Source organism: Dipodomys merriami, unplaced genomic scaffold (assembly GCF_024711535.1).
Source record: "Dipodomys merriami isolate MVZ:Mamm:240054 unplaced genomic scaffold, mDipMer1.0.p SCAF_3, whole genome shotgun sequence".
Classification (NCBI taxonomy): domain Eukaryota; kingdom Metazoa; phylum Chordata; class Mammalia; order Rodentia; family Heteromyidae; genus Dipodomys; species Dipodomys merriami.
This window is the reverse complement of record NW_027204492.1, coordinates 56940181-56967432: the sequence shown is the minus strand read 5'-3', so window position 1 is coordinate 56967432 and position 27252 is coordinate 56940181. Positions and strand designations below refer to the sequence as shown.

General features: G+C 36.3%; 1 protein-coding gene across 1 annotated transcript in view; it reads right to left on the bottom strand.

Annotated features, from left to right (window-relative positions):
* Nucleotides 1–27252, bottom strand: part of Chm (CHM Rab escort protein) — a 190803-nt gene that overhangs the window by 24709 nt on the left and 138842 nt on the right. The window contains exons 10-12 of the mRNA XM_070040109.1: nucleotides 13087–13191; nucleotides 12676–12739; nucleotides 7105–7204 (exon numbers count right to left, since the gene is read on the bottom strand). Of these exons, the coding sequence (XP_069896210.1) occupies nucleotides 7105–7204; nucleotides 12676–12739; nucleotides 13087–13191 (269 nt within the window). The remainder of the gene's footprint in view (nucleotides 1–7104; nucleotides 7205–12675; nucleotides 12740–13086; nucleotides 13192–27252) is intronic.

Here is a 27252-nt window from a genome sequence, read left to right as displayed (position 1 = left end):
CCACCAGGCAACAGTGATAGGTTTGTTCCCCTCAAGTGATGAAGCAGTAACTTCTCCAGAATTTCCCTGGAAACAAAGACTAAGATAGATAAGGGTCAGATAGGCCCAGACAAGACTAGAATTGTTTTAAATATGCATCTCTCAACCCCTCCTGCCAATTCTTTTAGTTTATGTATATATATGTATATATACATATATTCATATATATATATATAATTGTAAAGATAGTGTACAGAGGGTTTACAATTAAATGAGTAAGGTAATGGGTACATTTCCTATCGAGCATTGTTACCCCCTCCTTTGTTTTTCCCCTACTACCCCTTCCCTCCTCACCTCCCCAATTTCTCCCTCTCCCTCACCCCCAAAGTTGTAAAGTTCATTGTCAACATAGTGTCTTGTACATCTCATTGTTACAATCGGTGAACCTGTATCCTTGTTTCAGTATTTTGTTATTTCCCTTCCCCTCCCCAAACCAGAAAAATGGATATACAAAATGTAGGGCACTGGGATCAAATACAGCTAATGTTCATTTGAAGTTAGCAAGAGATGGGCTAAAGTGCTTATTTCTACTTATTTCATGTCTTGAGTAATATAAACCTCCTTTTTCTACCCTTTACCATTATTATCTCCTTATTTGGTATATAGATGTGGGCTGCTGGACTTCACCTATGGAACTCCTAGGGTTTGGGCATGGCGGGCGGGGGGGGGGGGGGGGGTTCCACTGGACACAAAGAAACAGCATGCCCAGTTCACCAAAACTTAGTTTGGAAAACTAAGTTATTGTTTTGAAATATGAAATTTTCCATTCCAAAAGGCATAGATGAGCACATATAAAAATGACAGGTCCAATTTATAGCAGCTAAGTGATAGGACAAGGCATGTACAAAGGATGATTGTGTGAGTCTGTTTACTTTGCTCTCTGTATCTTCATGGCTGTGTGGGATATATCTCCAGCCTCCATGTTCTTATGATTATATAGAATGGGTGGGATTAGATCATCCGCAAGACCTCTTCTACTCTAAAGTTTTATGAAGATAACCCCTCCCTATTTATAAGCATGATTCTTTCAATGGTAACAGATTGCACATTTTAAATGTAAATATACAAAGCTACGTAAACACTTGGTTAAAAAGTCTATTCCTCAAGATTTTGACATTATCACACACTGCAGCCATTCATTCTATATAAATAGGCAAATTTATTCCAAATGCCTTTCAAAGACTCTTGATGTGCAGTCTAGTCAACAAAGTATGTTTTGTTGTGCAACCTAGTGAAGAAAACATAACTGATGTATTCAAGGATTGATGTGGCTTATATCTTTCATATACTCAAAAGGCCATATGTAGCTTATGTAACATTGCACAAGTAAAAATATATGATTGTGTCCATAAAACAGAAAACATCAAAACAAACATTTACTTTTTGGTACTAAATGTAGAACAGAATTTAATGACATATGACACACAATTTGGGCTTTTAATCAAGTCTTGAAAAACTTCAGTCTTATTTCCCCTTTTCTGAAAAGTTTAAAAGAAACTTAGAATGACAACTTAAGATGAGAAGGAAAGGCAAGTTTACTTATAAAATAAAATCTGTGCTTCATGACAATACTAATAAAAATAATTTAAAATATACTTTCAAACAGCAACTTAAAAAGGCCTTAAATTATTATCAATCATTATATAAACTGACTTTTATGAATAGTATATAACATTTTCTTAATAAGATTGTAAAAGCAGAAGAGTACATAAACCAGTACTCAAATAAAATTCTAAATTTATTAATATACATTAAATATTAACAAATCTATAATCATATCACAGATAAAGTAGAATAAAACAGCTGTTGCTGCCCATTATTAAGTATAAAAAAACTTTCAAAATTCCCAAGATATGAATAACAACTAGAAAGAACATGAACTTGCTGGAGGCATAAATTCAAGTGGTAGAGTATATGAGTAGCAACTATAAAGTCCTGATTTCAAACCCTAGTATTGCCAAAAGAAAAGAATATTTCAAATGGAAGGACTTCAGAGATATTTTTTTTCATTTCCAGATGATTTTCAAACAAATTAAGTCCTATATTAAATTTAGGACATGATGGAGGCAGCCTCCATCAGAAAGAATGACATTGCCCCATTTGTTAGGAAATGGAAAGGCTTGGAAAAAAATTATATTAAGTGAAGTAAGACAAGCCCAAAGAAACATAGGTCCCATGGTATTCCTTATTTGCAATATCTAGTATATGTCTGAGTCAAGCAGAAAAGGTCAGATAAGGTGATGTTAGAGAAATGAACCCTAAGATATATATTCAAATGTTGTTTTTCTTTCATGGGATTGTTTCTAACGCATTTATAAGATTATTTCTTTGTTGCTTTGTATGTCCCTCCCCCACAGTATAACCCCTGCTTTTACTGTATTTGATGTTGGTCTAATTTGTGGAGGGAAAGGGGAAAAACAAGTCCATTAAATAAGGATACAGGTGGACCCGTTGCAACAATGAGAAGTACAAGTTGTCATGTCGAAAACAAACTTTACAATTTTGTTGGGGGGCGGGGGAGGATGGGAAGGGATGGAAAGGGGAAACAAAGGAGGAGGCTACAATGCTTGATAAGAAATGTACTCATTATCTTGCCCATGTAATTGCAACCACTCTGTACAGTATTTTCACAATAAAAAATAAAGAAAAATTAAAAAAAAGAAAAAAATACTTAAGGCAAAAAAAATAAATTTAGGACATGAGATAAGTGAAAAACATGTAAGGTATGTTCTAAAATATAAGCTGAAAAATATGATTTGATTAGCCGTGAAAAAAAACACAATAAATAATTTCAAGTATTTAATGATCTCAATAACAAACCAAGTTAGGTAAGCAGAGGAGAATTTAAGATGATTCATAGATTTTAATAATGGCTATTTAAAAAAAATATGTATATATTGTTGGCCACTGGAAGCTCATGCCTGTAATCCTAGATACTCAGGAAGATGAGATGTGAGGATCCACCAGGGCAGAAAGTTTGTGAGATTCTTACCTTCAATTAATCACCAGGAAACCAGAAGTGGAGCTATGGCTCAAAGTGGTAGAGGACTAGCCACTAGCCTTGAGAGAAAGACCTCAGGGACCCTGCCCAGGGCCCCTGAATTCAAGCTCATGACTGACTACATACATACATACATATATATATATATCATATATCATACATATATGATATATATATATCAATTATGCTAACCCAGGTATGATTAGAAAAGCCTGTTTTACTGGATAAAAATGACTTCTATCAGTTTATCAGTATATAGCTTCAACAATCTAGGCCTGTTTCTATTACAATTGCAGTATCATATTATTGAGCTACTGTTTTCTTGTGGTGCTGGAGAAGGCAGGGGTCTGCATATGCTAGGAAAGCACTCTATCACTGAGCTATATCCCCACTCCTTTTACTTTTTTTGTGTTGATAATAGAGCCTAAACTCAGGGCCTAGACATGGTCCTTTAGCTTTTTTGCCCAAAGTTAGTGCTCTATCACTTGAGCCACAGTTCCACTTCAGGCATTTTGGTAGTTAATTGGGGATAGGAGTTTCACTGTCTTTTCTGCTCAGGGTGTCTTTTAATCATGATCCTCAGGTCTCAGCCTCCTGAGTAGCTAGAATATGGAAGGGAAACGGTCATTTACTTTTCTCGGAAATTATTACATAAGCTCTGTTTAAGAAGACATTAAGAACAGAATTCTTTGCATCTATTTATAATATCAATGACTATCAATAAAATGAAACCCCCTTGTACAACTAGTTGATGTCAACAAAAAAAATAAATGACTAGTCAGGTACTTGTGGCTCATGTCTATAATCCTAGCTACTCAGGAGGCTCAGCTCTAAGAATCACAGTTCAAAGCCAGCCTGGGCAGGAAAATCCATGAGATTATTATCTCCAGTTAACCACCAAAAAGAAGCCAGAAGTGCTGCTGTGCTCATGTGGCAGAGCACCAGCCTTGGGCACAAAAGCTCAGAGACAGCATTCAGACTCTGAGTTCAAGCCCCAGGACCAGCGTGCGCATGCACGCGTGCGCACACACAACACACACACACACACACACACACACACACACACACACACACACACACACACACACAATCAAATAATGAAACAGCAGGAAAATACACCCTTAAAGACATCTTATGTTCAAGTTACAAATTTCCCCAGAATGTGTACGAGTAGGCTTAAAACACATGAAAAGGAAGCCAAACATTAAGTAATAAAAAAATCACATGAATGATAAGGATGTCAGTTGATATTTCATATCTACTTTAAGTCTTATTATATATACATCAAATTACCTCTATTATAATATTAAGTAGGACTCTTAAAATAACATGATATTACAAGAATGAATGCATTAAAGATTTCTAAATGATCATGAACTTCTCTTTCTATGGTACAAGGCAAAAAACAAATAATGAATTCAAACATCTCAGTTATCTTGGTGTAAACATTATTATTGAGTCTAAAAAAATTCAAAGCCATTCCATTTGGCTACACTGACATGTTATTGATAAAGTGATTAAGCTATAGTAAAGATCACAGAGATAATTTTATCATGGTAGAAACAAGTGAGAAAAATGGAGGCCTTAACAACTTTACAAGAAGAAAAAGAATTGGCCACTCTGCTTAAAATACTCTTCTATATCACCTCTATGTCTTATTAGTTATAAAGTAAAATTACCAAACATCAAATGGAAAAAAAATCAATAATGGCAAAAAGAAAATTTACAGGGTGGGACAAAATATATGAATAGGAGAAAATATTTGCAAACCATATATCTAACAAGGGATTGATACCCAGAATATTCAAAGACCTCCAAAACTCCATAGCAAAAAATCCAATTAAGTAATAATATAAAAATCATCTGAATACAAAATTTTCCCAAAAAAAGGAATAAAAATGGACAAGTAGGAGTTGGAGGCATGGCTCTGCTGGCAGAGCACCAAGCCAATGTATGAAATTGTCAGATACCAAGTTCAAGTCCTGGTCCTGGACTTAAAAAAAACAGGAAAATGGACAAGTATATGAAAAATATTCAACATGACAAGCCAACAGGGAATTGCAAATCAAAACAATAATGCTGTATTATCTCACCTGTTGAAATATTATTTAGAAACACAAAAAATGACAATTGGGGAGGAAAAAGAACTCTTAAACTGTTGGTAGGACTGTAAATCAGTACAGCCTAAGAAAACAGTATGAAGATTTGTGAAAAATAATTAAATAAAACTATTACATGATCCAGAAATCCTCTTCCTAGATAAATAACCAAAGGAAATGAAATTAGTATGTTAAAAGAGATATTTGCATGACTTTGTTTATTGCAGCATTATTCACCATAGCCAAGAGAAGGAAACTAAGTGTCATTGAACTGATGAATAGATTTTCTTAAGTGTGGCACATAGACACACTGGAACATATTTGACATAAAAAAGAATGAACTCTGGACATTTTCAATAACATGGATGGGAATGGGAATCATTACATTTAGTGAAATAAGTCAGGAATAGAAATACGAGTAATGTATAATCTGATGCATAGGTGAAATCTAAAAACAACTTCAAGTAATACTAGCAGAGAGTAAAATAATTTGCAAAGGTTTGGAAGAATAGGGTTAAAGAAAGGATGAAGAAAGGATGGGATTAGATAATGGTGGCTCATGCCTGTAATCTAACTACCTAGGAGGCTGACATGTGAAGACTGCCATTCTAAGCCAGCCTGAGAGAGAATTTCTAGAGACTTATCTCCTATTAAGCAGCAAAAAGACTGATAGCAGAACTATGGTTCAAGTGGTAGATCACCAACCTTAAGTGAAAAAGAGTGAGAGACTAGTCTAGGAAACTGGCTCAGTGGTAGAGTGCTTGCCTTGCATGCATGAGGGCCTGAGTTCGATCCTTAGTACCACATGAACAGAAAAAACTGGAAGTAGTACTGTGGTTGAAGAAAATTAGCCTTGAGTGCAAAAGCTCAGAGACAATGCCCAGGCCCAGAGTTCAAGCCTCAAAATCAAACAAACAAACAAACAAAAAATGGTGGGGGAATTCAAAAGAGCTTGTGTGTTCCTTCTGCCATTTGAAGACACTCAGAAAGAGCTATCTAGAAAGAATGGGCCTTCATTAGAAGGTTTGAACTCAGAATTTGCTGGCACCATAATCTTGGACTTCCCAGACTCCAAAATTATAGAAAGAAAATCTTATTAGTCCACCTATTTTGTTATTGAAGCCTTAAGAAACTTACAGAAAATAAAAAGCAATTGAAGGCTGGAAAGGAGGCTCAGTGGTAGAGTGCTTGCCTTGCATGCATGAGGCCCTGGGTTCAATTTCTCAGCACCACAAAAGCAGAAAAAGCCAGAAGTGGTGCTGTGACTCAAGTGGTAGGGTGCTAGCCTTGAGCAGAAGAGCTGAGGGACAGCATCCAGGCCCAGAGTTCAGGCTCCACAACCAGCAAAAAAAAAAAAAAAAAAAAAGCAATTGAAGAGTTAAGAGAACACACTGCTGGGTGCTGGTGGCTCATACCTATAATCCTAACTACTCAGGAGTCTGAGATTTGAGGATTACAATTCAAAACCAGCCTGGGCAAGAAAGTCCATGAGATTCTTATCTCCAATTAGTTATCAAAAAGCTTGAAGTAGAACTGTGACTCAAGTGGCAGAGTGCCTAGAACAAAGAAAGACAGGGACAGAGCCTAGGTCAGGTTTTAAAGCCCCAGGATCAGCATAAAGAAAGGTAGGGAGGAGAAGCAAAAAAGAAGAAGAAAATACACTTTGTGGAAATAATTTTTCAATAAATTTAAGGAAGGTTATAAAAAGAATTGGAATGTGATAGAAATGCCTTTGTTGTAGAACCAAAAAATGATGTCTGGGAAGATTTAGTTACCCCCAGAAATCTGAGGCAAGAGAAAGGCATGAAATAAATTACTGTATGGCCATATGCTGTATGGCTAAGTACTGTGAAAAAAAATTTAAAGTTGTTAAAATTCTATAAATAATCTTACAACCCTAACAGTGGCCCCATCTACTCACACCCCAAACACAAAATATAAATAATCTAACTCCACAGTGCTTACAGGTGCCTTTCATGCATGTCATCGTTGAAGAACATAACTCAATGACCCGGACAGCAGAAGTTCCTGCTTCCTCTGCTGGTGGTATTGTCAGAATGGAAATCTAAAAAGACAAATAAAATACCAAAACATAACTGTTAGGTTTTATTTTATCATTATTCTGTTGTTTACTAACTTCAAAACATTCTTTGATATTTGAAAAAAATTTGGCTAATAAGCATTTAAATTTAGAATAAGCATTTTATTTCATTTTATTGTTTGTTGTGGGGCTTGAACTCAGGGCCTGGCCCTGAAACTTGTAACATGCCCTGGATGTGTGTTGATATTCAATTTCTGCATTATTTGTTTCTTGTATCACATATGTAGTTTATATATTTCCATCAACAATAAATAAACAGAATCTTCACTTACTGTTTTCAATGGTGCAATTATAACCTATTATTTCTGAAATACATACTTTGGTGTTTGACATCAACTATATTAATTCAATTTTGATTATTCATAATGACTACAAATGGGTGATATAGAGTACTGAATCCGAAGACAAAAGAATATGCAAAAGTGAACTGAAATTTTTTTTATAACGAAGAATTTCATACTAACTGAATCAGAACCAAAATGTAAAATTATTAAATACGATTCATTGATACTCAGAATGCTGCCTTGGGTACTACTGACTCTTTTATGATTAATTTTTAAAATATTTTAAGTGACGATCAGAAACATTTGACCATCATCATCAAAGGCTTCTCTGTAGAACTGAAGTTGAAATATTAATCCTCAATCTATTCTTCAATTTGAGGAAATTACATCTTACACCAGAAATGGTTACTGAAAGGAAAGCCACAATATGTGCTTTTTCCTGGAAGTGTCATGGTTAGATTTTGAAAAGAAATGTCACACTGATAGTCCAAAGAGGAAACATCTACAACAAATTCAAAATACTGAAATTATTTTGGTAACTATGACTATCCTATTGATACATATTTGGGGGCTCATGGTATCTCAAAAACTGGGTTTTTGATGTTTCTCTTAGCTCCCTCTTTTCTGGTCATGACAGAAAATGTATTTTAGAAATAACAAGAAGTTACTTTGGACATTAAGCAAAATTAAATGAATACAATTAAACACATGATCATAATTAGCAAAGAACCTTTAAGGAACATATAAGAACTTCTTTTGATTACTGGAAATATTGTACTTTATTTAATAACCTCCTACCAGAGTAGATCTCTTACCTGAACTGAAAAATTAACTGTCTGATGTCTCATAAAGACAATAAAAGCCATTAAAGGAGCATTCCTTCTGTCATTTAATACCACATTCATAAAATTTATCTGGATTTCACCTATTTTTTTCTTTTCCCTAAATTTCATTGTTCTATGCTTTAAAATGAGAAAAAAAGAAGAGGAAAATTTCCTATAGGAAACAAGGAAAGACTTAACAAATACATATTTTAGACTGATTACTCTGATGACTTTGTGGAGGACAGGTCATAAAGATGAGTGCAGGAGACTGGCAGAAGGCAGATATAATAACAGAGGTAACTGGAACTATGAGAATAAGGAGTATAGAGGAAAAGTAGACTGAAACAACTTTTGGGAAGTACATTGAGGGGAACTGAAGACAGATTAAATGTTAGAAAAAAAGAAAATGAAAATGCTATTATTGGAAGTATATTGAGCCGGTACCAATAGCTCACACCTCTAATCTTAACTACATAGGAGATTGAGATATGAGGATCATAGTTCAAAGCCCACCCAGGCAGAAAAGTCTGTGAGACTCTTATGTCCAATTAACCAGCAAACAAACAAACAAACAAACAACAGAAGTAGAACTGTGGCTCAATTGTTATTAAGACTGCAGCCTTGAGCAAAAAAGCTAAGGTGCTGAAAAAACTCTCAGACCCTGAATTCAAATGTGTGTGTGTGTGTGTGTGTGTTTTCAAGCTCCCTGAATTCAAATCACAGGACTGGGGTGTGTGTGTGTGTGTGTTTTCAAGCTCTCAGACCCTGAATTCAAATCACAGGACTGGGGTGTGTGTGTGTGTGTGTGTGTGTGTGTGTGTGTGTGTGTGTGTGTGTGTGTGTGTGTGTGTGTGTGTGTGTGTGTGTGTGTGTGTGTGTGTGTGTGTGTGTGTGTGTGTGTGTGTGTGTGTGTGTGTGTGTGTGTGTGTGTGTGTGTGTGTGTGTGTGTGTGTGTGTGTGTGTGTGTGTGTGTGTGTTTTCCTGGGAAAAAACAGCACTATATGGGGAACAGTTTGGGAGAGATGCTGAATTTAGCTTTATATCCATACCCTTTTATGGATGTCCAGCAAGAAGTCTGCCATCTGGTGCAGACATTTCTGGGAGAAGTGTAGCTGATGGTTCCCAACATTTATGAAGAGTTGAAATCACAAGAATACATGCAATCATCTAGTGAGCGTACACAGAGCAGGACAAAACAGTGAGTTCTAAGAAGCCCCAATATTTAAGTGCAAGACACAGCAAACAAAGCCCACAACTAAATCACAGAGGACTATCCAAGTCACAAAGCACTCAGAAGAACAGTGTTAGAGCATCTGGGGAAGTACACAGTTCTTAGAGAAAGGGAATAATCACATAGTCAAAGTTCTAGTAGACAAGAGAAAAAAATGTATCTGCTGATTCACTATGATGAAGGAGAGTAGAAGGAAAGGAAGAGGAATGGAAAAGGTGAGGACTGAAGAAGACAGGAATAGAGAGAAGAGGGAAAGGAAAGGAAGAGAACAGTGGCAGAAATAAGCGAAGGAGGGAGAGAGGCACCTGTGGACAGGTATGGACAGGGAAGTACCATCTCATCCATTACTGAGGCTGGTATACATGTGGTATACCTGTGGTGAAGGGGCTGAAAGTCTAGATTGCCCTTGTGCATGGTGAATGGCTTCACTTTACTCAGTAAATCATGAGATAGAAAGGGCTGAAGTGAGAAGGGTAGGTAAAATAGTGAAGGCTAGCATCCATCCCTGGGCATTATCAGAGGCCAGTGATTCAGCTAAACTGGGTTGGTCTCCGGACTTTGAGGCAGGGCCAGTCTGTTTGTGTAGTTTCTAGAGCAGCCATTAATGACATAGCAGCCATTCATGACAGAGGTGCAGATTATAGCCTAAAACAGAGAGATTTTCCTCCCTGGGTGTGGTGGAAGACCAAGACAATATGGGGATTGAAGACGCTGGAGCAAAAGCCGATTAGAAGATTCATAATGGGGTCAGAAGATTCATAATGAGGTCGAGGGCAGAAGAAGATAGAACAGAAGGAAGATGATAAACAGAGCAAACTTGTAAGGGCTTGAGTACTCTTAGGTTGATTAATATGCTAGGCAGTAGTAAAAGAATGAAAAGAGCTGGAAAGATCCAAGCAGATGAATAGTTTTACAAATCCATCACATTTGACCAGTATATATACTTCTATTCTCCAGAGGTGACTTTACTTTTAAATTTAAAGAATAGAACCCAGCAGATGGGAACTCCAAATCCACAAATACTCGTATACTTACCCTGTCATTTCAACATGCATCACCTTCCATATGAGAGGAATGCTTGTGCCTGTCCTGTGAATTTCATCCTCCCTGACTGCCTATCATGTGTCTATTACTTTTCCATCAATAATCTTCCTCTTCTCCTCAGTACCTTCATCTTCTCTACTGGCTCCATTCCTTCTGCTGAATTATAAACTAATCTTGTAAAGTACTCCACTTTTTTCAAGAACCAATTCCTTTCTCTTACTCTAGAGATTAGCTTCTTCAGAGTTTCTTTCTTTCATCTTTCTTTTCTTTCCTTTTCGTTCGTTCGTTCCTTCCTTCCTTATTTATTTAATTTTGGTACCAGTCCTGGGGCTTGAACTCAAGGTCTGGGAGTTGCCTCTGAACTTCTGCGCTTAAGTCTCTACTACTTGAGTTGCAGCTCCACTTTCAGCTTTTTTTGGGTGGCTAACTGGAGTTAAGAGTCTCATGGACTTTCCTGCCTACCCTGGCTTTGAGCCACAATTCTTAGATCTCAGCACCCTGATTAGCTAGGATTTTAGGAGTGAGCCACTGACAACCAGCTCAGAATTTTTTGTATTTGCTCTCTTTACTTTTCTGCCTCTGTCACTTTTTGGTAATCTTAACCTTTGCCCACTCACAGTATCTGTCTATGGTTTCGATAAGTTTAGATAAGTCAATCAGCAATGACAGTGACACAAGTGCTCTATCATTTTCTTAAGCTGCCTCTAGTTACATTTGTCACACTAAACTATACTTGATACCTATCTGTCTGTAACTGTGTAGTCTAGATTACAAACTATTTCATGGTAGAGACACCATCACAGTGACACAGGGAGTAAAAGACACTTGTTTGCTGAATGATCCAATAAAGTGGTATCCATTCTTACATGTGTAAGTCATAACTGATATCTCTTTTTATATAATTTCCATTAATCAACAATAAAAATTGAACCAATAAATAACTTTATTCATTCACATTTTCGTTTTAGGTAATAGGTCTCCTCCAACCTAAGGAATTTTAGGAGTCTATTTTGAGTAGAAGCATATATATCTGGCAGCCACTTATACTGAGTAAGCTGGCTTTAATCACTGTAAAATATGGTCAGAAGGAGAAGTCTTAAATTAAAGGCCCTGGAATTTTAGTGATCACACTGAGAAAACATAAGAAGTAGAGACATGGTTGGGTTGGGAAGGTGGCTCAGTGGTAGAGTGCTTGCCTTACATGCATGAGGCCCGGGGTTCGATTCCTCAGCACCACATAAGCAAAAAGAAAAAAGCTGGAGTGGCGCTGTGGCTCAAGTGTTAGAGTGCTAGCCTTGAGCTGAAGAGCTGAGGGACAGTGCCCAGGCCCAGAGTTCAGGCCCCACGACCAGAACCCCCCCCCCAAAAAAAAAGAAGTAGAGACATGGTTCTATGAATTTGGGGTAAAGGAAGTAGACACTAAAATGACCAATGGTAGTGAGGAAATAGTATAACTGAGTATAAATGAATTCATAGTATGCCTAAAGGTAGGCTTTCTGTAATTGCTATAGTGTTGCCTACTGTAAAGCCTTTTTCTCTAAGCTTTTAAATATGTAATCTTGTCATATGCTGGTGGTTCATGCTTGTAATACTTGCTACTCAGGAGGCTGAGATCTGAGGATCATGGTTCAAGACCAGCCTGGGCAGGAATGTTCCCTGTGAGACTCTCATCTCCAATTAACCACCAGAAAACCAGAAGTGGTACTGTGGCTCAAAGTGGTAGATCACTAGCCTTGAGTGAAAGAGCACAGGGACAGCACCCAGGCCCTGATATCATGCCCCATGACTGATAAAGCAAAAGGAAAAAAGGAAAAAAAACCACATATCTCCAAGGATTCTTTTGTTTCCATCCCATAATGATATAACTAATTTCATAGGATTTAACAGTTTCATTCTTCAAGTTAAACATTTGGGTTCTTCCCATAAAAATGCTAACCATGTAAGGAAACAAATGTTAATTATCTTGAGGGTAGGAATCAGCCATGTGTATCAAAACATTATTCCTTTTATAACACACACATTTATTTTTAGAAAATAGAAGACTGAATTTACCTGTTGATCTGAATCTGTTTTTAGGACAGATCTATCTGTGATCAAAACAGCCCTGGAGATCTGCCTGTGAGAAACAAGAGAGTGAAGCTTCATGTATAGTTATATAACCACCAAAAGGTATGTTTCAAAGACTGAAGTTAGGATAAAAGTGTCACCTCCCCAAACCATGTTAAGTTCTGCTTTAACCTCATAAAAGAAGGATGCATGACCTGGAGACAAATTCCAGCTGAAGCAAAGGAGTTGGAATTATGCTTGGTTGCCCCCAAATCAGACCCTATAAGAGAAGATTAGCAAGATACTGAATGTACCTTTGCATGTAACTTGAAGAACAGAATCATAGCAGAAATAGTAATATAATCACATGGGCCTGACTTTTTCCTTCTCTTGGCTAGTGAGAAGGAAATATCTTACCTATATTGCACCCGGCAGCATGTGTTCTCAGAAAAATAACTGTCTTCCACAATGAAATGCTTAGAGATTATTCTCTGTCCAAACTGGTCTATGATTGCTTTACATCTAAAAGAAGATAAGCACACAAAAAAGTTCATATGATTGAGTAAATGAGTATATTCTGCTACTGATTTTGAATTAAAACCCTATATGAAGACTAAAAAATTGCCTACTACGATGCCACATTTTTTAACACAAAACTGACATTGAATTATGGCATATTCTTGTTGCTACTCTGACACCATTTAAATGATAAAAAACTTAAATATTAACTTAAATATTAACTGATTGCCTTTGACACATAACTGTAAAGTTGGGACAAATATTATATAATTTAATTATAAGCTTTACTCAAATTTAGGAAAATGTAAGCTTTTCTTTTGTTTATACAATAGTTTTCTTCCCCCCCCCCACCACAGTTTTAAGAAAACAGGCAGAAAAAAGTTGACTAGATATCTTGTTATACCATTCACAGCCTGTAAAAACCACTAAAGGATTTTTATTTCTCTGTTAAGTGTTGCTTTCTGTTTTGTTCAAGAATAGCTATCTGCTCGTGCGTTTGATAATGTTTTAAACAGAAAAAAAAGGGATTGAGCTTCTTTTAATATCTGTTTCCACTTTACTTCAAAGGATGATCACAGAAAGATTTCTTTCAAGTGATGTTTCCAAATAAGGAAAACACTTATGCACAGACATTATCAGGTCTCTGTCATCTGATATGTGTTGGGACAATGAATCATATAGAACCCTCCATTGACCTTCTTTCAATGTGTCTAGATAAAAGGATGAAAATTAGAATCCATCTCCTTGCAGTGCCACAAGTTATAAATGTACTTTATAGGGCTCATTATCCAAACTAATGGACTAAGGGCAACATCCTTGAAATGGACTTACCAGAACTGACAAAGCCAGTATGCAATATTTTAGGAACTATATGCAAATGACTGTGTGTTTGCTCTATCTTTTTATTATGAAAATAGGAATTTACTTTGTCACAGCTTCTTCTTTAGGGACTAGAAATATTTTATTAGAAAGATACATATAGGTTGCTTCTCATAAAATGTGAACAAATGATTTCAAACATATCTATAAATTATGTTAGTATAAGTTAGAATGTGCTCAATGGCTATAAAATGAGGCAAATATGTGATATTTTCTAGGCATAAAAGCATTAAATATGAAATTACTAACACTCAAAACAAATTTGTATTTCCTAAAGGCAGATTATGCTTTAAAAAAAATAAAAGGTATAACACAGGCATCAGGGTAGACTAAAATGTCTACTGAAATAATATATACATAATATATATTTTAAGTAATGAAGTACATTCCTTGTATTATAATAATATTTAATGATTTTCACATGTCATTTCCACTTTTCTCTCTTCTACTTTTGTCTATATTCATTTTATCCCAACTCATTAAACTAGAGCTCTTGCCTTACAAAATACTTCTCTAAATTGATATGCAGTATTAGCAATTCTCCAAAATAATTATTTAAAAAACTGAAAAGATAAATTTGTAACTTGTCTTCTTTTTTTGAAATGCTCATAAGCAATTTGAGAAACAAAGTAATTTAGACGAGAGAAATCTGTTGATCTGTCATTTCACATGGATTTCTATTTGTCAAGCCTTTTTCTTAACCTTAATTCAGATGCAATAAAAATTCAAGAGTGTAGAATGTGATCGAAAAAATATGTAGTGTAAAGTGTTTTCTAGCTTGATAGATATTTTAGTCATGTGGTTGGTTTAATTCAGTTACTGAGCACTGAAGATTGGATACTCACTAGAAATTTCACATTAAAAGAAAAACACTGGAAAATATTAAGCTCTGGTAAATAATAACCACACTGGAGTATTTAGGGATAATTCTGCTGATCTCTGAAGTTCATTGTACAAAGTATAAAAACATCAATTAATGGAGTAGAAGGCTATTTGTAAACATGTGACTAAACAAAAATATTTAAATGTTAATTGCAGAACCGGAATGGTTGACATACAACCATTCACTGTGAATTCAATATTTTCTTTTTTTGTATACATTTTTTATTGTAAAAAAGTTGTACAGAGGGGTTATGGTTACATGAGTAAGGTAATGAGTACATTTCTTATTGAGCATTTTTACCTTTTTCCCTTACCATCTCTTATTTCCCCACCTCCCCAACTCCTCCCTCCACCCCCACCAAAGTTGTAAAGTTCGTTTTCAACATAGTGAAATTCAACATTTTCATCAGCATAAAAATATTCATCATAAAATGTTGAAATAATAGTGACAGGAGTTGTTATAGTATAAGCTCTAAGCCTGACTATGAGTTAGCAAAGTGCTCCCATTTAAATCAGCCATATAATGAAACTTGGCTTTCAGTCTTGTGGAGACCTCTTGCTTTGTAGGCTTCCAAATACTAACGGATCCTATGGCGACAGCTACATCTTTGGTGACAAGAAGAGATTATGGTGTTAGAAAGAACTAACAAAGCTGGGCACCAGTACCTCACAATCTGTAGCATGCACTATTCAGGTGGCTGAGATCTAGAGAATCCCAGTTTGAGATTAGTCCAGGCAGAAACATTTCCTAGTCTCTATCCCCAAAATAGCCAGTAAAAAGCTAAGCTGGAGGCAAGAGTCAAGTGATAGAGTGCTAACTTAACAAGTGTGAGGCCCTGGCCTCAAATCCCAGTACCACCTGAAAAAATAAAGAAAAGGAAAGGAAAAGGAAGGCAGGAAGGCAGGAAGGCAGGAAGGCAGGAAGGCAGGCAGGCAGGCAGGCAGGCAGGCAGGCAGGCAGGCAGGCAGGCAGGCAGGCAGGCAGGCAGGCAGGAAGGCAGGAAGGCAGCAAGGGAGGGAGGGAGGGAGGGAGGGAGGGAGGGAGGGAGGGAGGGAGGGAAGAAGGAAGCATTCATTTGAAAAAGTATTGGGATGTGGAGTTAGGGAGCTCACTGATGCAAGGACAAGGTATTACTAAATGTGCCTTTTTATGCTGAAGCTTTCTATGAAACAAGAATTCTCAAAGGAGGAGGAGGAGAAGGAAGCAAATCAGAATCACACCTGGGGGACTGTTTCACATTTTAAGTACCCCTGGAGATTCTGATAAGCCCCCAAATCCCAGGAAGCATAGCCAAGTGAACCACTGGTTCTGTTGCTTCTTTACTATATGCTAATTAGAGAAAAGTAAACAACTACTCATGTAGAGAAAAATACCAATTTCTGCAGACATTAAGGTAAAGGTCAAATAGGCCCAGCCTCAGTGTGGTAGAGGATAAAATGACTCACATACTTGTTTCATTCTTACTGTGAAATACCGAGACTCTAGGCCTGGTGAAGCTGTGAAAACCAAGCTTATTTAAGTATGTGCTAAGATTTTTTTCCCTAAGATGCTTGCCTTACTGTCATATATTCACTCTAATTGGGAAAGCAATAAAGAAAGGAATATTGATTCCAACCTAGTCTTAATCATAATATTACAATGATTAATACAAAAAATGGATAGCATTTAAGCTCTAGAAAACAACCAAATAAAACAGTACTGCCAGAGACATTAAAATACCCTTCTGCCAACCACTCCAACAAAATCCTGAGGATGCCAGTAAGGATGAACAGCTTTAGGCTTTAATTGAGGGCCTTGCTGAGACTCATAAATAGTAAATTGAGGAGTAACATGATAGGAGTTTCCAGTTACAGGAACACAATGACCAAGCTGATCATAAGAATCACTGAAGCCAGACAGAACATTTCTAGGGCTATGCATTCTCAATCAACAAATCACGAGAGTTACTCCATCCGTCCATTCTTGATTATACCATACGAGACCATAAATAGCAACATGACAATAAAGGAGAAAATACTCAGCAAGATAACAATCTAGTATCTGGAATTTGTCCCAGAATAGAAAAATCACATTACTAATGAGTATCTAATCCCTTTGATCTGCAGAATTAAAATACCAACTAATTATGCAGTGTAGAAAGGAGACATCACAAGTATAACAATTAAGGGGGGAAATATTAAGGACATGGGAAGATTCTCAATTGCCAAAACAAGTAAAATCATTCTGCTTAGGAGCTCTTCAAATGCATTAGATCAAATGCCACCTCATTCATGAAACTAGTGCACAGTGCTTCATACTCATTTTTCTTGGGGGAAAATTCTGATGTATAAGTTTTAAACTATTTTAGAGACAAGACGATTCCAAATCTATAGGTTTCTTTTGACCTTTTACAAGCTATCTACATTGTTACTGAGTACAATGAGGTTATTTGATATATGTGTCCATCATGTAAGGTCTAACCCAGTCAAATTAACACATTTGATCACCATCCGTAATTGTTAGTATTTGTGTGGAGAGATGTAAAAATGCTAAAAACCTAGTTTTTGCTAATTTCAAGTAAACAATTAAGTACTGTTAATTACAGTTTTTAAAACTAGTATGCCTCATCTGCCTCCCTCCCTTGAGTTTACTCTGCCAGCTAAATGGTATAAGCAGCAGTTTGAGTTCTCCAACCTCACAGCTCTTTCTACATCTAATCTGCTACCAAATTTTTATCCTGCCTTACAAATATTTCTTGTTTTGTTACTGTCTTCTAAGAAGACAGTGGGTAGACCTATATAATCCTAGCTATTAAGGCGGCTGAGATATTAGGATCACAGTTTGAAGTCAGCCTGGGCAGGAAAGTCTGTGAGACTCAACCTCGAATTAACAACCAAAAAGCCAGAAGTGGAGCTGTGGGTCAAGTCACCACAAGCATTGAGAAAAAAGAGCTCAGGACAGCATCTAGGCCCTGAATTCAAGCACGCACATGCACACACGCACACACACACATACACACACACACACACACACACACACACACACACACACACACACGACAATGGATTGCTAGCACATTAGTAGCTGACTTTGTTCAACATATGGGACAACAAATGTGATAAGGAAAAAAAAGTGTCTTTCCTTAAAGGAGCTTTCAATACAATGAAGATTAAGTCATAGGCAATTTTTTTTAATGTAAAGGTATACAGAAGGCTTACAGTTACAAAAGTCAGGTAATGAGTACATTTCTTTTTGAACAAGCTAACAGCAAGGTCCAGTCATGAAAAGATTGAGGATACAGTAGTACCAGGTACTGAGAGGAGGCATCAGACTCAGCCTAGAATGGCAGGAAAAAGTAGTAATGAATGCTCCTGGAAGGAAGTGACACATTTGCTGATTCTAGAAAATCTAATACGGCTAGGCATCTAGAAGAGTGGATCTAGAAGAGTGACATTTGCAGAGAAATAGAGGGAAATTAGAGAACAGGTACAGAGAAATTCAGTATTGTCTGACACTAAAATACAAAGAATAGAGGGAAGAGAAATGAGCCTACAGAAGCCTGCAGAGTGAAATCGCAGTCTTGCATATGCTATAAAAAGGTGTTAGATTTCATTTGGAGGCAAAAAAAAAAGCCCCAATGCTCTTTAAATAGGAAAAAAGAGCAAGGTCTGCAGATTGAACAGATCTCAATGCAGAATTATTTTGGCAACTTGTTTTGTTAACTTGTATTATTTTGTTAACTTTTTTTTTGTGAAGTTCCCAAGTAGATTGAAAGATCCATAAGGTCAGAAATCCTGGCTGATTGTCTTTTTCTTGATGTATCCCCAGTGCCTAGCACATGGAAAACAACATTTGTATGGCTGGGAAAATGGATGGATGGTGGAAATATTCTGTGAATGTGGACAGCACAAAGACAGGAATAAAGTGATGTATTTTTTCTAAGAAGAATTTCTTCTCATTACAGTGCTTCTTCCAAATCACTGCCAAAATCACTCATTTTAAGGCCCAAATCTAAACAACACTGAGATTCTACCTCACTCCAGTAAGAATGACCACTACCAAGAAAAGAACAAATGTGGCCAGGATTCAGCCAAAAAGGAATTCTATTATATAGCTGATGGGAATGTAAGATGGTTCAATCTCTTGGAAAGCAGTATGGACGTTTGCAAAAAACAAACAAACACATAAAACGACCCTATGATTCAGCAATTTTACTCATGGGTATTCATCCAATATAACACAAACAAGGTTACAATAAAGCCACCAGCAACCATGTGCACTGTGGCACTATTCACCATAGCCAAGATATAGAATCAGCTCAGATGCCCCTCAATATATGAATAGATCAAGAAAATGTGGTGTATATACAACAGTGGGATTTTACTCATCTAATAGAATGATATTGTATCATTTGTGAGGAAATTGAAAGACTTGGAAAAAATTATATTAAGTGAAGTAATCCAGACCCAGAGCAACAAAGGTTACATGGTTTTCCTCATTTGTGGTAGACAGGATATATCTGTAAATCAATACGTAAACATGTTGGGTAGTATGCAAGTGGTTACAAATGAATTAACTGAAGTATAACAGATTTTATAGAGAGTTCAAATAGTATTATTATTTAGAAAGACTAGGTCAAAGCCCAACAAAATCAGCACCAGAAGATGAGTATATGTAAGAGGTAGGTGGGGCCAAAGGGAGAGGGGTAGACAAATGAAGGGGAAGAGGGAAGAATGTAGTCAAGAATTCATTGCATATACCATAAAATTAAGAAAAGGGAAGGGATAATTGAAAGGGGTTAGAATGTTGAAGGGGGTTCCACTGATCAAAATGAATTATATTCATAAAGTGCTTTGTTATACAGCACCTCCTTTGTACAACTACTTAAAGAGAATTTTAAATTTTTTAAATAAAATAAAAGCACAAATGTAACCTGCTTTGATACTGCAGCTGATTAGACTTTAAACTCCCAAGTTTAGAAAAATATTTATAACAATGATCTTCAAAAAGTTCTTTTTTGAGGAATGCCAAGGTCCCCAGCTAAAAAATTATGCTAGTATATATATACTGATAGTAATATGCATTAAGCTTCTGCTATATGTAAAAAATAGTTTTCTGAGCTTTATCTGCTCAGTTAATATTCTCAATGTAAGTTCACACTGCTAGGAAATGGAAGTCAGGATCCAAATACACTATATGACTTGGAAGCCTGCACTCCTCACTATAGCCTCTATACACAAAGTCAGGATCCATGTTTCACTTGCTTCTTTATCGCTATGGCAACATGTATGGGTATTGGCAAAGGCCAAGTATCTAGAACTCAACTGTCATTTTACAAATGAGGCATGCCAAAATCAGAGTTTTAGCAAGTGGTATGGGACCACTTATGCTGTTTGAAAAATGAAGAAAAAGAAGCACAACTATGTTAAACGCAGAATTATTTACCATAGCTAAGATATGGAACCAACCCAGATGCCCCTCAGTAGATGAAAGGATCATGAAAATGTGACACACACACACACACACACACACACACACACACACACACACACACACACACACACACACACACACACACACACACACCACACACAAACATATACTAGAATTCTATGCCTCCATCAGAAAGAATGACACCACCCCATTCGTTAGGAAATGGAAAGACCTGGAAAAAATTATATGAAGTGAAGTAAGCCAGGCCCAAAGAAACATAGGTCCCATAGTTTCCTTTATTTGCAATAACTAGTATATGTCTAGGACAAGCAGAAAAGCTATGTACATATGACCATATAACCTGATGCTAAGTGAAATGAACCCCAAGATAGAGATACAAGTGGTTTTATCTTTCTTGCTGTTGATTTAATGTATTTATAATGTACCATGTGATTTTTTTTTTACCCCCGATGGTATAACCCCTGTTTTCATTGTATTTGATTCTGGTGCCCTGCATCTTGTATATACATTTTTTCTAATTTGGTGAGGGAAAAGGAAATAACAAAATGCTGAAATAAAGATACAGGTTGACCCACTGTAACAATGAGATGTACAAGACACTATGGTGAAAATAAACTTTACAAATTTGGGTTGGGAGGAGTTAGGGAGGTGGGGAGGGAAGGATGGTAGGAGAAAAACAAAGGAGGGAGTAACAATGCTCTATAGGAAATGTACTTATTACCTTATTCATGTAACTGTTAACTCCATTGTACAGTATTTTTGTTGTTGTTGTTGGTCATAGGCCTGAGCTCTGGGTCTGGGCTGTCCCTCAGCTCTTCAGCTCAAGGTTAGTGCTCTACCACTTGAGCCACAGCACAACTTCTGGCTTTTTCTGCTTATGTGGTGCTGAGGAATCGAACCCATGGCCTCATACATGCTAGGCAAGCACTCTACCACTAAGCTACCTTCCCAGACGACTGTACAGAATTTTTACAATAAAAAATATACACAAAAAAAGAAGGAAGGAAATGTGAATATGATAGTGGGGAGAGGGACAAATTTCTTCAGGGTGCATGGATGGACATATCATAAAGAAACCCATTATTACAAATGTATGGTAACTTGAAATTTAAAAAAATGTGTCAACGACTCCTACACTCAGTCTATGAAACTATACTACTCTTCATTAACTTCCAAATATTTAGATAATGTAGCATTTTTCTTGACATAAGAAAGGAAATCTCTAAAACATGGTCATAGCAGGATTTTTTTTTGGGGGGGGTCCAGTCGTGGGGCCTGAACTCTGGGCCTGGGCGCTGTCCCTCAGCTCTTCAGCTCAAGGCGAGCGCTCTACCACTTGAGCCACAGTGCCACTTCCGGCTTTCTTATCTTTTTGCTTATGTGGTGCTGAGGAATCGAACCTAGGGCCTCAGGCATGCAAGGCAAGCGCTCTACCACTGAGCCACCTTCCCAGCCTCCATAGCAGGATTTTTTAAGTGATACAGCTGATGTACACATGGGACACTAGCTGAAGTAATCAGACGGAAAGTGTTAGAGACATCTGGCTCAACAAAATATCTACTCTAACCAGACATTAATATTGAACTTGTAAAGGAAAAATTAACCTTACCTACTTATCATAGCTGCAAAAGAAGAGGAAGCTGTTGAACAAGACCATTCAGTATTTCCAAAAATAGCAGATGATATAATCTAGAAAAGAACTACTGATACATAACTATATCCTCTCAAATTAAGAAAGCAGCACTCACTAATGGATAATTCAGTTAGGAGAGCACAGGCAGTGAATCTCAGGCAAAGTAAATCAAACAAAAATGAAAAATAACATCTAAAACCCCAGCATTTGGCTACATGGTGAATACATATATATACATATAGTTCATGCGCTTCTTCAATGCTATGATCATCTATGCTTCTATTACCTTTCTTAAATGGAAAATGAAAAGAAGCCCAAGAAGACTATACTCAGTCTCCATTCATAATATACATAATATATAATATATAATGTATTTGTAATATAATCTCCATTCATCTAATTCAATTATTAAGTATAATGTTCAAAACCTTTTTTGATTCTGGAAATATAGTAATGATAACCTTTCTTACAGAAGGCAAATAGTCACATATATGGGGTGGGAGGTGGGGCATAGGGTTGTCATCTGGTCTATGGTATTAGGAAATAAACTTAGAATTTTGACCTGAAGCATGAATTGTTCTTAACCACACTAATGGGGAAAGAGAAAGCCAAATGTTCCCTATAGAAAAATAGGAAAAGAAAGACAAAACAAGTCTATGAAGGAGCTAGGGCACATCTTTACTACATTATTTACTTAACATTATAATTATATTACAATAAACAAGTGTCCAAGTTAACCTGATTCCTTAAAATGAAACACACAATTTACATATAATTATAAGATCAAGGTTTTCCAAAAAAGAATTATCCTTTCATATTTAAGTCCTTACAAAATACCTCTGTGACTGATATCTCTCTGCAATATTTTATTTTGAATTACAAAGCAGTATTTTGGAAAAATATATTAGCCTGGGCTGGAAATATAGCACAAGTGGTAGAATACTTTCCGAGCAAGTATAAGGCCTGGAGTTTAATCTTTAGTATGCATGTGTAGGTTACATTAACCTAAAATCAACTTGAAGCAATGCTAACTTTAGATATTTATAGACACCATTTGAATTGGACTTTTAAGAGTCAAAAATTGATATTTTGGAATTATTACTGAAGGTATAAACTCAGAATTTTCAAATATTGTTTCTTATGTAAAATCTTTAAAAATTACTTAAGCAATTCAAGTAACAAGAATACAGTAGATAGCTTATAAACACAAGTAAAGTTTTTAAAATTACAGAAATTAATTACAGCTTTGAATTAATTTCCAGTAAGATAATCACATTCAGTATCACAAAGGATGGTGTACTTTTTCTACTTAATATCAATTAGTTGTACAAGGATGTATTATTCTGACATGCTAATATATGCATACAATGTACCTTGATCAGTCACCCCTTTTATCACTATCCTTCAACCCTACTTACCCTTCACAAAGTTGTATCTTTAAAAACTCAAGATATATCTTTTTTGGGAGGTGGGGAGTACAGTCGTGGGGCCTGAACTCTGGGCCTGGGTACTGTCCCTAAGCTCTTCAGCTCAAGGCTAGCGCTCTACCACTTGAGCCACAGTGCCACTTCCAGCTTTTTTCCTTTTGCTTATGTGGTGCTAGGGAATCGAACCCAGGGCCTCAGGCATGCAAGGCAAGCGCTCTACCACTGAGCCACCTTCCCAGCCTTCAAGATATATCTTAAAAACCAAAATGTACCTAGCAATTAGACCATGGGATTCTAGCAATATAATAATATAATGAAAGTACAAACGAGATGCTTTTCTCTTTCCCCTACATTCATAAAATTAGACACAAAAATAAAAATCTAATTTAAAAAATGTTTGAACTTGGACTGAAGATTAGTATCTAAGAGGGGCTCAATTTGTAGTCATAAAAATATTATATTTTATTTATATATTTATTTATGAAGGAAGAGGTAAATACTTTTTAAGAACATTCAATAAACACAGTATCATATCAGATCTAGAAGGAAAATTGAAGGTGGCTGCCAAGTGTGTCTACTTCATTCTACTGGCCTAAGCTTATGAAATTGATCACCTGTAATCACTGAAGTGATTTCCAAGTCTATTCTCATTCCAGGACTAACTGACCTTTACACGTCTTAGGAGTTGTTTAAAAATCAAGGTTATATTTCAAGTTTTTCTACAAAGGTACAAAAACTATTAAATGGGAAGTGGTTTATCTGTTATTTAAATTCATATCTGATTGTCACTATTCACCTAAGTTGACCAAGATAAGGGTTTACAATCAATTAAGACCTAGAGTCCATTATGGAAAATAGTACTCTTAAATAAGTCCTCAATTTTACCTTGCAGATCAGTGTTTCTCAGTTTCATTTAAGGACAATTCACAATACATTCACTTAGATGTGCCTTAAAACTATAAATTCCTGGCTCTACCATAAGCCTATCTCACTAAAGGGGGAGACACAGATTTTTTAATAAGTTTTTTATTGTGAAAATACTGTACAGAGGGCTACAGTTACATGAGCAAGGTAATAACTATATTTCTTTTCTTTCTTTCTTTCTTTTTTTTTGGGTCCGGTCATGGGGCCTGAACTCTAGGCCTGGGCGCTGTCCCTCAGCTCTTCAGCTCAAGGCTACCGCTCTACCACTTGAGCCACAGTGCCATTTCCGGCTTTTTTCTTTTTGCTTATGTGGTGCTAGGGAATCGAACCCAGGGTCTCAGGCATACAAGGCAAGCGCTCTACCACTGAGCCACCTTCCCAGCCCAAGAGTATATTTCTTATCAAGCATTGTTGCCTCCTCCTTTGTTTTTCCCCTACCAGCCCTTCCCTGCCACCTCCACAACTACACTACACCCACCCCGCGACACTTCCCCCCAACATAGTATCTTGTACATCTCATTGTTACAATGGGCCAACCTGTATCCCCATTTAAACATTTTTGTGTTTTCCCTTCCCCTCCCCAAATTATACTAACATAAAATACAGTGAAAACAGGGGTTATACCTACCATAGGGGAGGATCATAAAAAGCACCAAAAAAAAAAAAAAATCACGTAGTACCTTATAAATACATTAGAAACAATAACAAGAAAGAAAAAACCACTTGTGTCCCTATCTTGGGGTTCATTTCACTTAACATCATCTTATCTGGTCATATGTACATAGCTTTTGACCTTTTCTGCTTGTCCCAGACACAGAATAGTTATTGCAAATAAGGGAAGCCATGGGACTTATGTTTCTTTGGGCCTGGCTTACTTAATATTTTCCAAGTCTTTCCATCTCCTAACAAATGGGGCAATGTGGTTTTTTCTTTCTTGTTATTGTTTCTAAAGTACTTATAAGGTACCACGTGTTTTTTTGTTGTTGTTGCTTTGTATGTTCCTCCCCCACGGTATAACCCCTGTTTCACTGTATTTGATGGTGGTATAATTTGGGGAGCGGAAGGGAAAAAACAAATTGTTTAAACAGGAATACAGGTTAACCCATTACAACAATGAGATGTATAAGACACTATGTCAAAAAACGAACTTTACAATTTAGGCAGAGGGTTGGGGAGGGAGAATGTAGTTGTGGCAATGGGAGGGAAGGGATGGTAGGAGGAAAACAAAGGAGACAACAATGCTTGATAAGAAATGTACCCATTACCTTGCTCATGTGATTGTAACCCCTCTGTACAGTATTTTCACAATAAAAACTTATTTTAAAAAATTAAAAAAATGTATAAACAAAAAAATAAATAAAATATACTTGGAACTCAAAAAATTAAATCCCCCAACAACAAATCCTCAAAGAAACAACTGCCCAATAAATAAGTGGGCTAATGACTTAAAGAGAATCTTCTCTGAAGAGGAAATAAGAATGGCCAATAGACACATGAAGAAATGCTCAACCTCTCTAGCCATAAAAGAAATGCAAATCAAAACAACATTGAGATACTACCTCACCTTAGTTAGACTGACTATAATCAAGAAATCTAGTAACAACAGATGCTTAAGAGAATGTGGCCAGAAGGGAACCCTACTGCATTGTTGGTGGGAGTGTATACTTGTTCAATCGCTTCGGAAAGCAGTATGGAGGTTCCTTAAAGACTCCACATAGAGCTCCCCTATGACCCAGCAATCCCACTTTTGGACATTTACCCAAATCATCACAAACAAGACCATATTAAAGCTACAGCACAACTATGTTTATTGCAGCATTATTTCCCATGGGTATGATAAACCTTGTTTTTTTAGACAAGCTTACCTGGCAATTCTTAGGTATAATAAATACTACCTATCTGGAAGTTCTTTTGGTCTCTAGACCTTTAGCCCTCAGCTATCTGTTGTAACAGGAATTTGCATAGATCATATAGAAGAATTTCTTTATTCATAGCCCATCCTAAGCTAGGTCAAGTAAGGTAAATGTAGCCTTCATTTCAACAAAAGCTATTACTGTACTACAGCATAACCATTCCAAATCAAAAGAACATGAGCCATGCAAATTTTTCATGTCACATGTGAGACTGACTGATCTAAGGAAATAAGCACTGAACAAGCAGTTCATTATCTATCTTTCTGTCATACTCTTGTTTCAGAATGAATGCAATATATATATATATATATATATATATATACACATATATAAAATACACTTCCAAAAGTCAGAAAGACAACTATTCCTTTATGACCCACTTAGAGATCTTCATAAGCCAAGATGAGACTACCTTAGCCTTTAGGGATGGATTATTTTCACTGTAAACTATCAGATTTCATTTAATTCATACATTTTTGTTAAACTCTGAAAGGTACTTTACAATCACATGTCAACTTTTCTTATTTACAGAATTACAAATTTATTATTACATATTTCTCAAGGTTTTTGTTTGCCCTAGCTCAAAATACAACTTACAACACATTCTATTCAATGACATGTTAACAGTCATTTTATGCCACTATGACTACACGACATGAAATTACTCAAAAATATTCAGTAGAGATTAAAACTCTTACTATATTAGATTCTAGTTCAAAATATTAAGGTATTTTTATGGCCTCAATGATACTATTTTTTTTACATAGCCTTAAAGAGTTACCCAAGAAATATAGGTGCTTGATATATTTAAATAAGTGAATAAAAGCTGTTTCAATAGCTTTTAAATCTCCATTCAGTTGAAACAAAGCTTCAATGAAAAACCTGGAAAAGATCTAGATGTGTAACATATTATTTTCTTTCATTTAAATAAGACAATTATATACTCTAATAACAAATAAATTCTAGAACAAT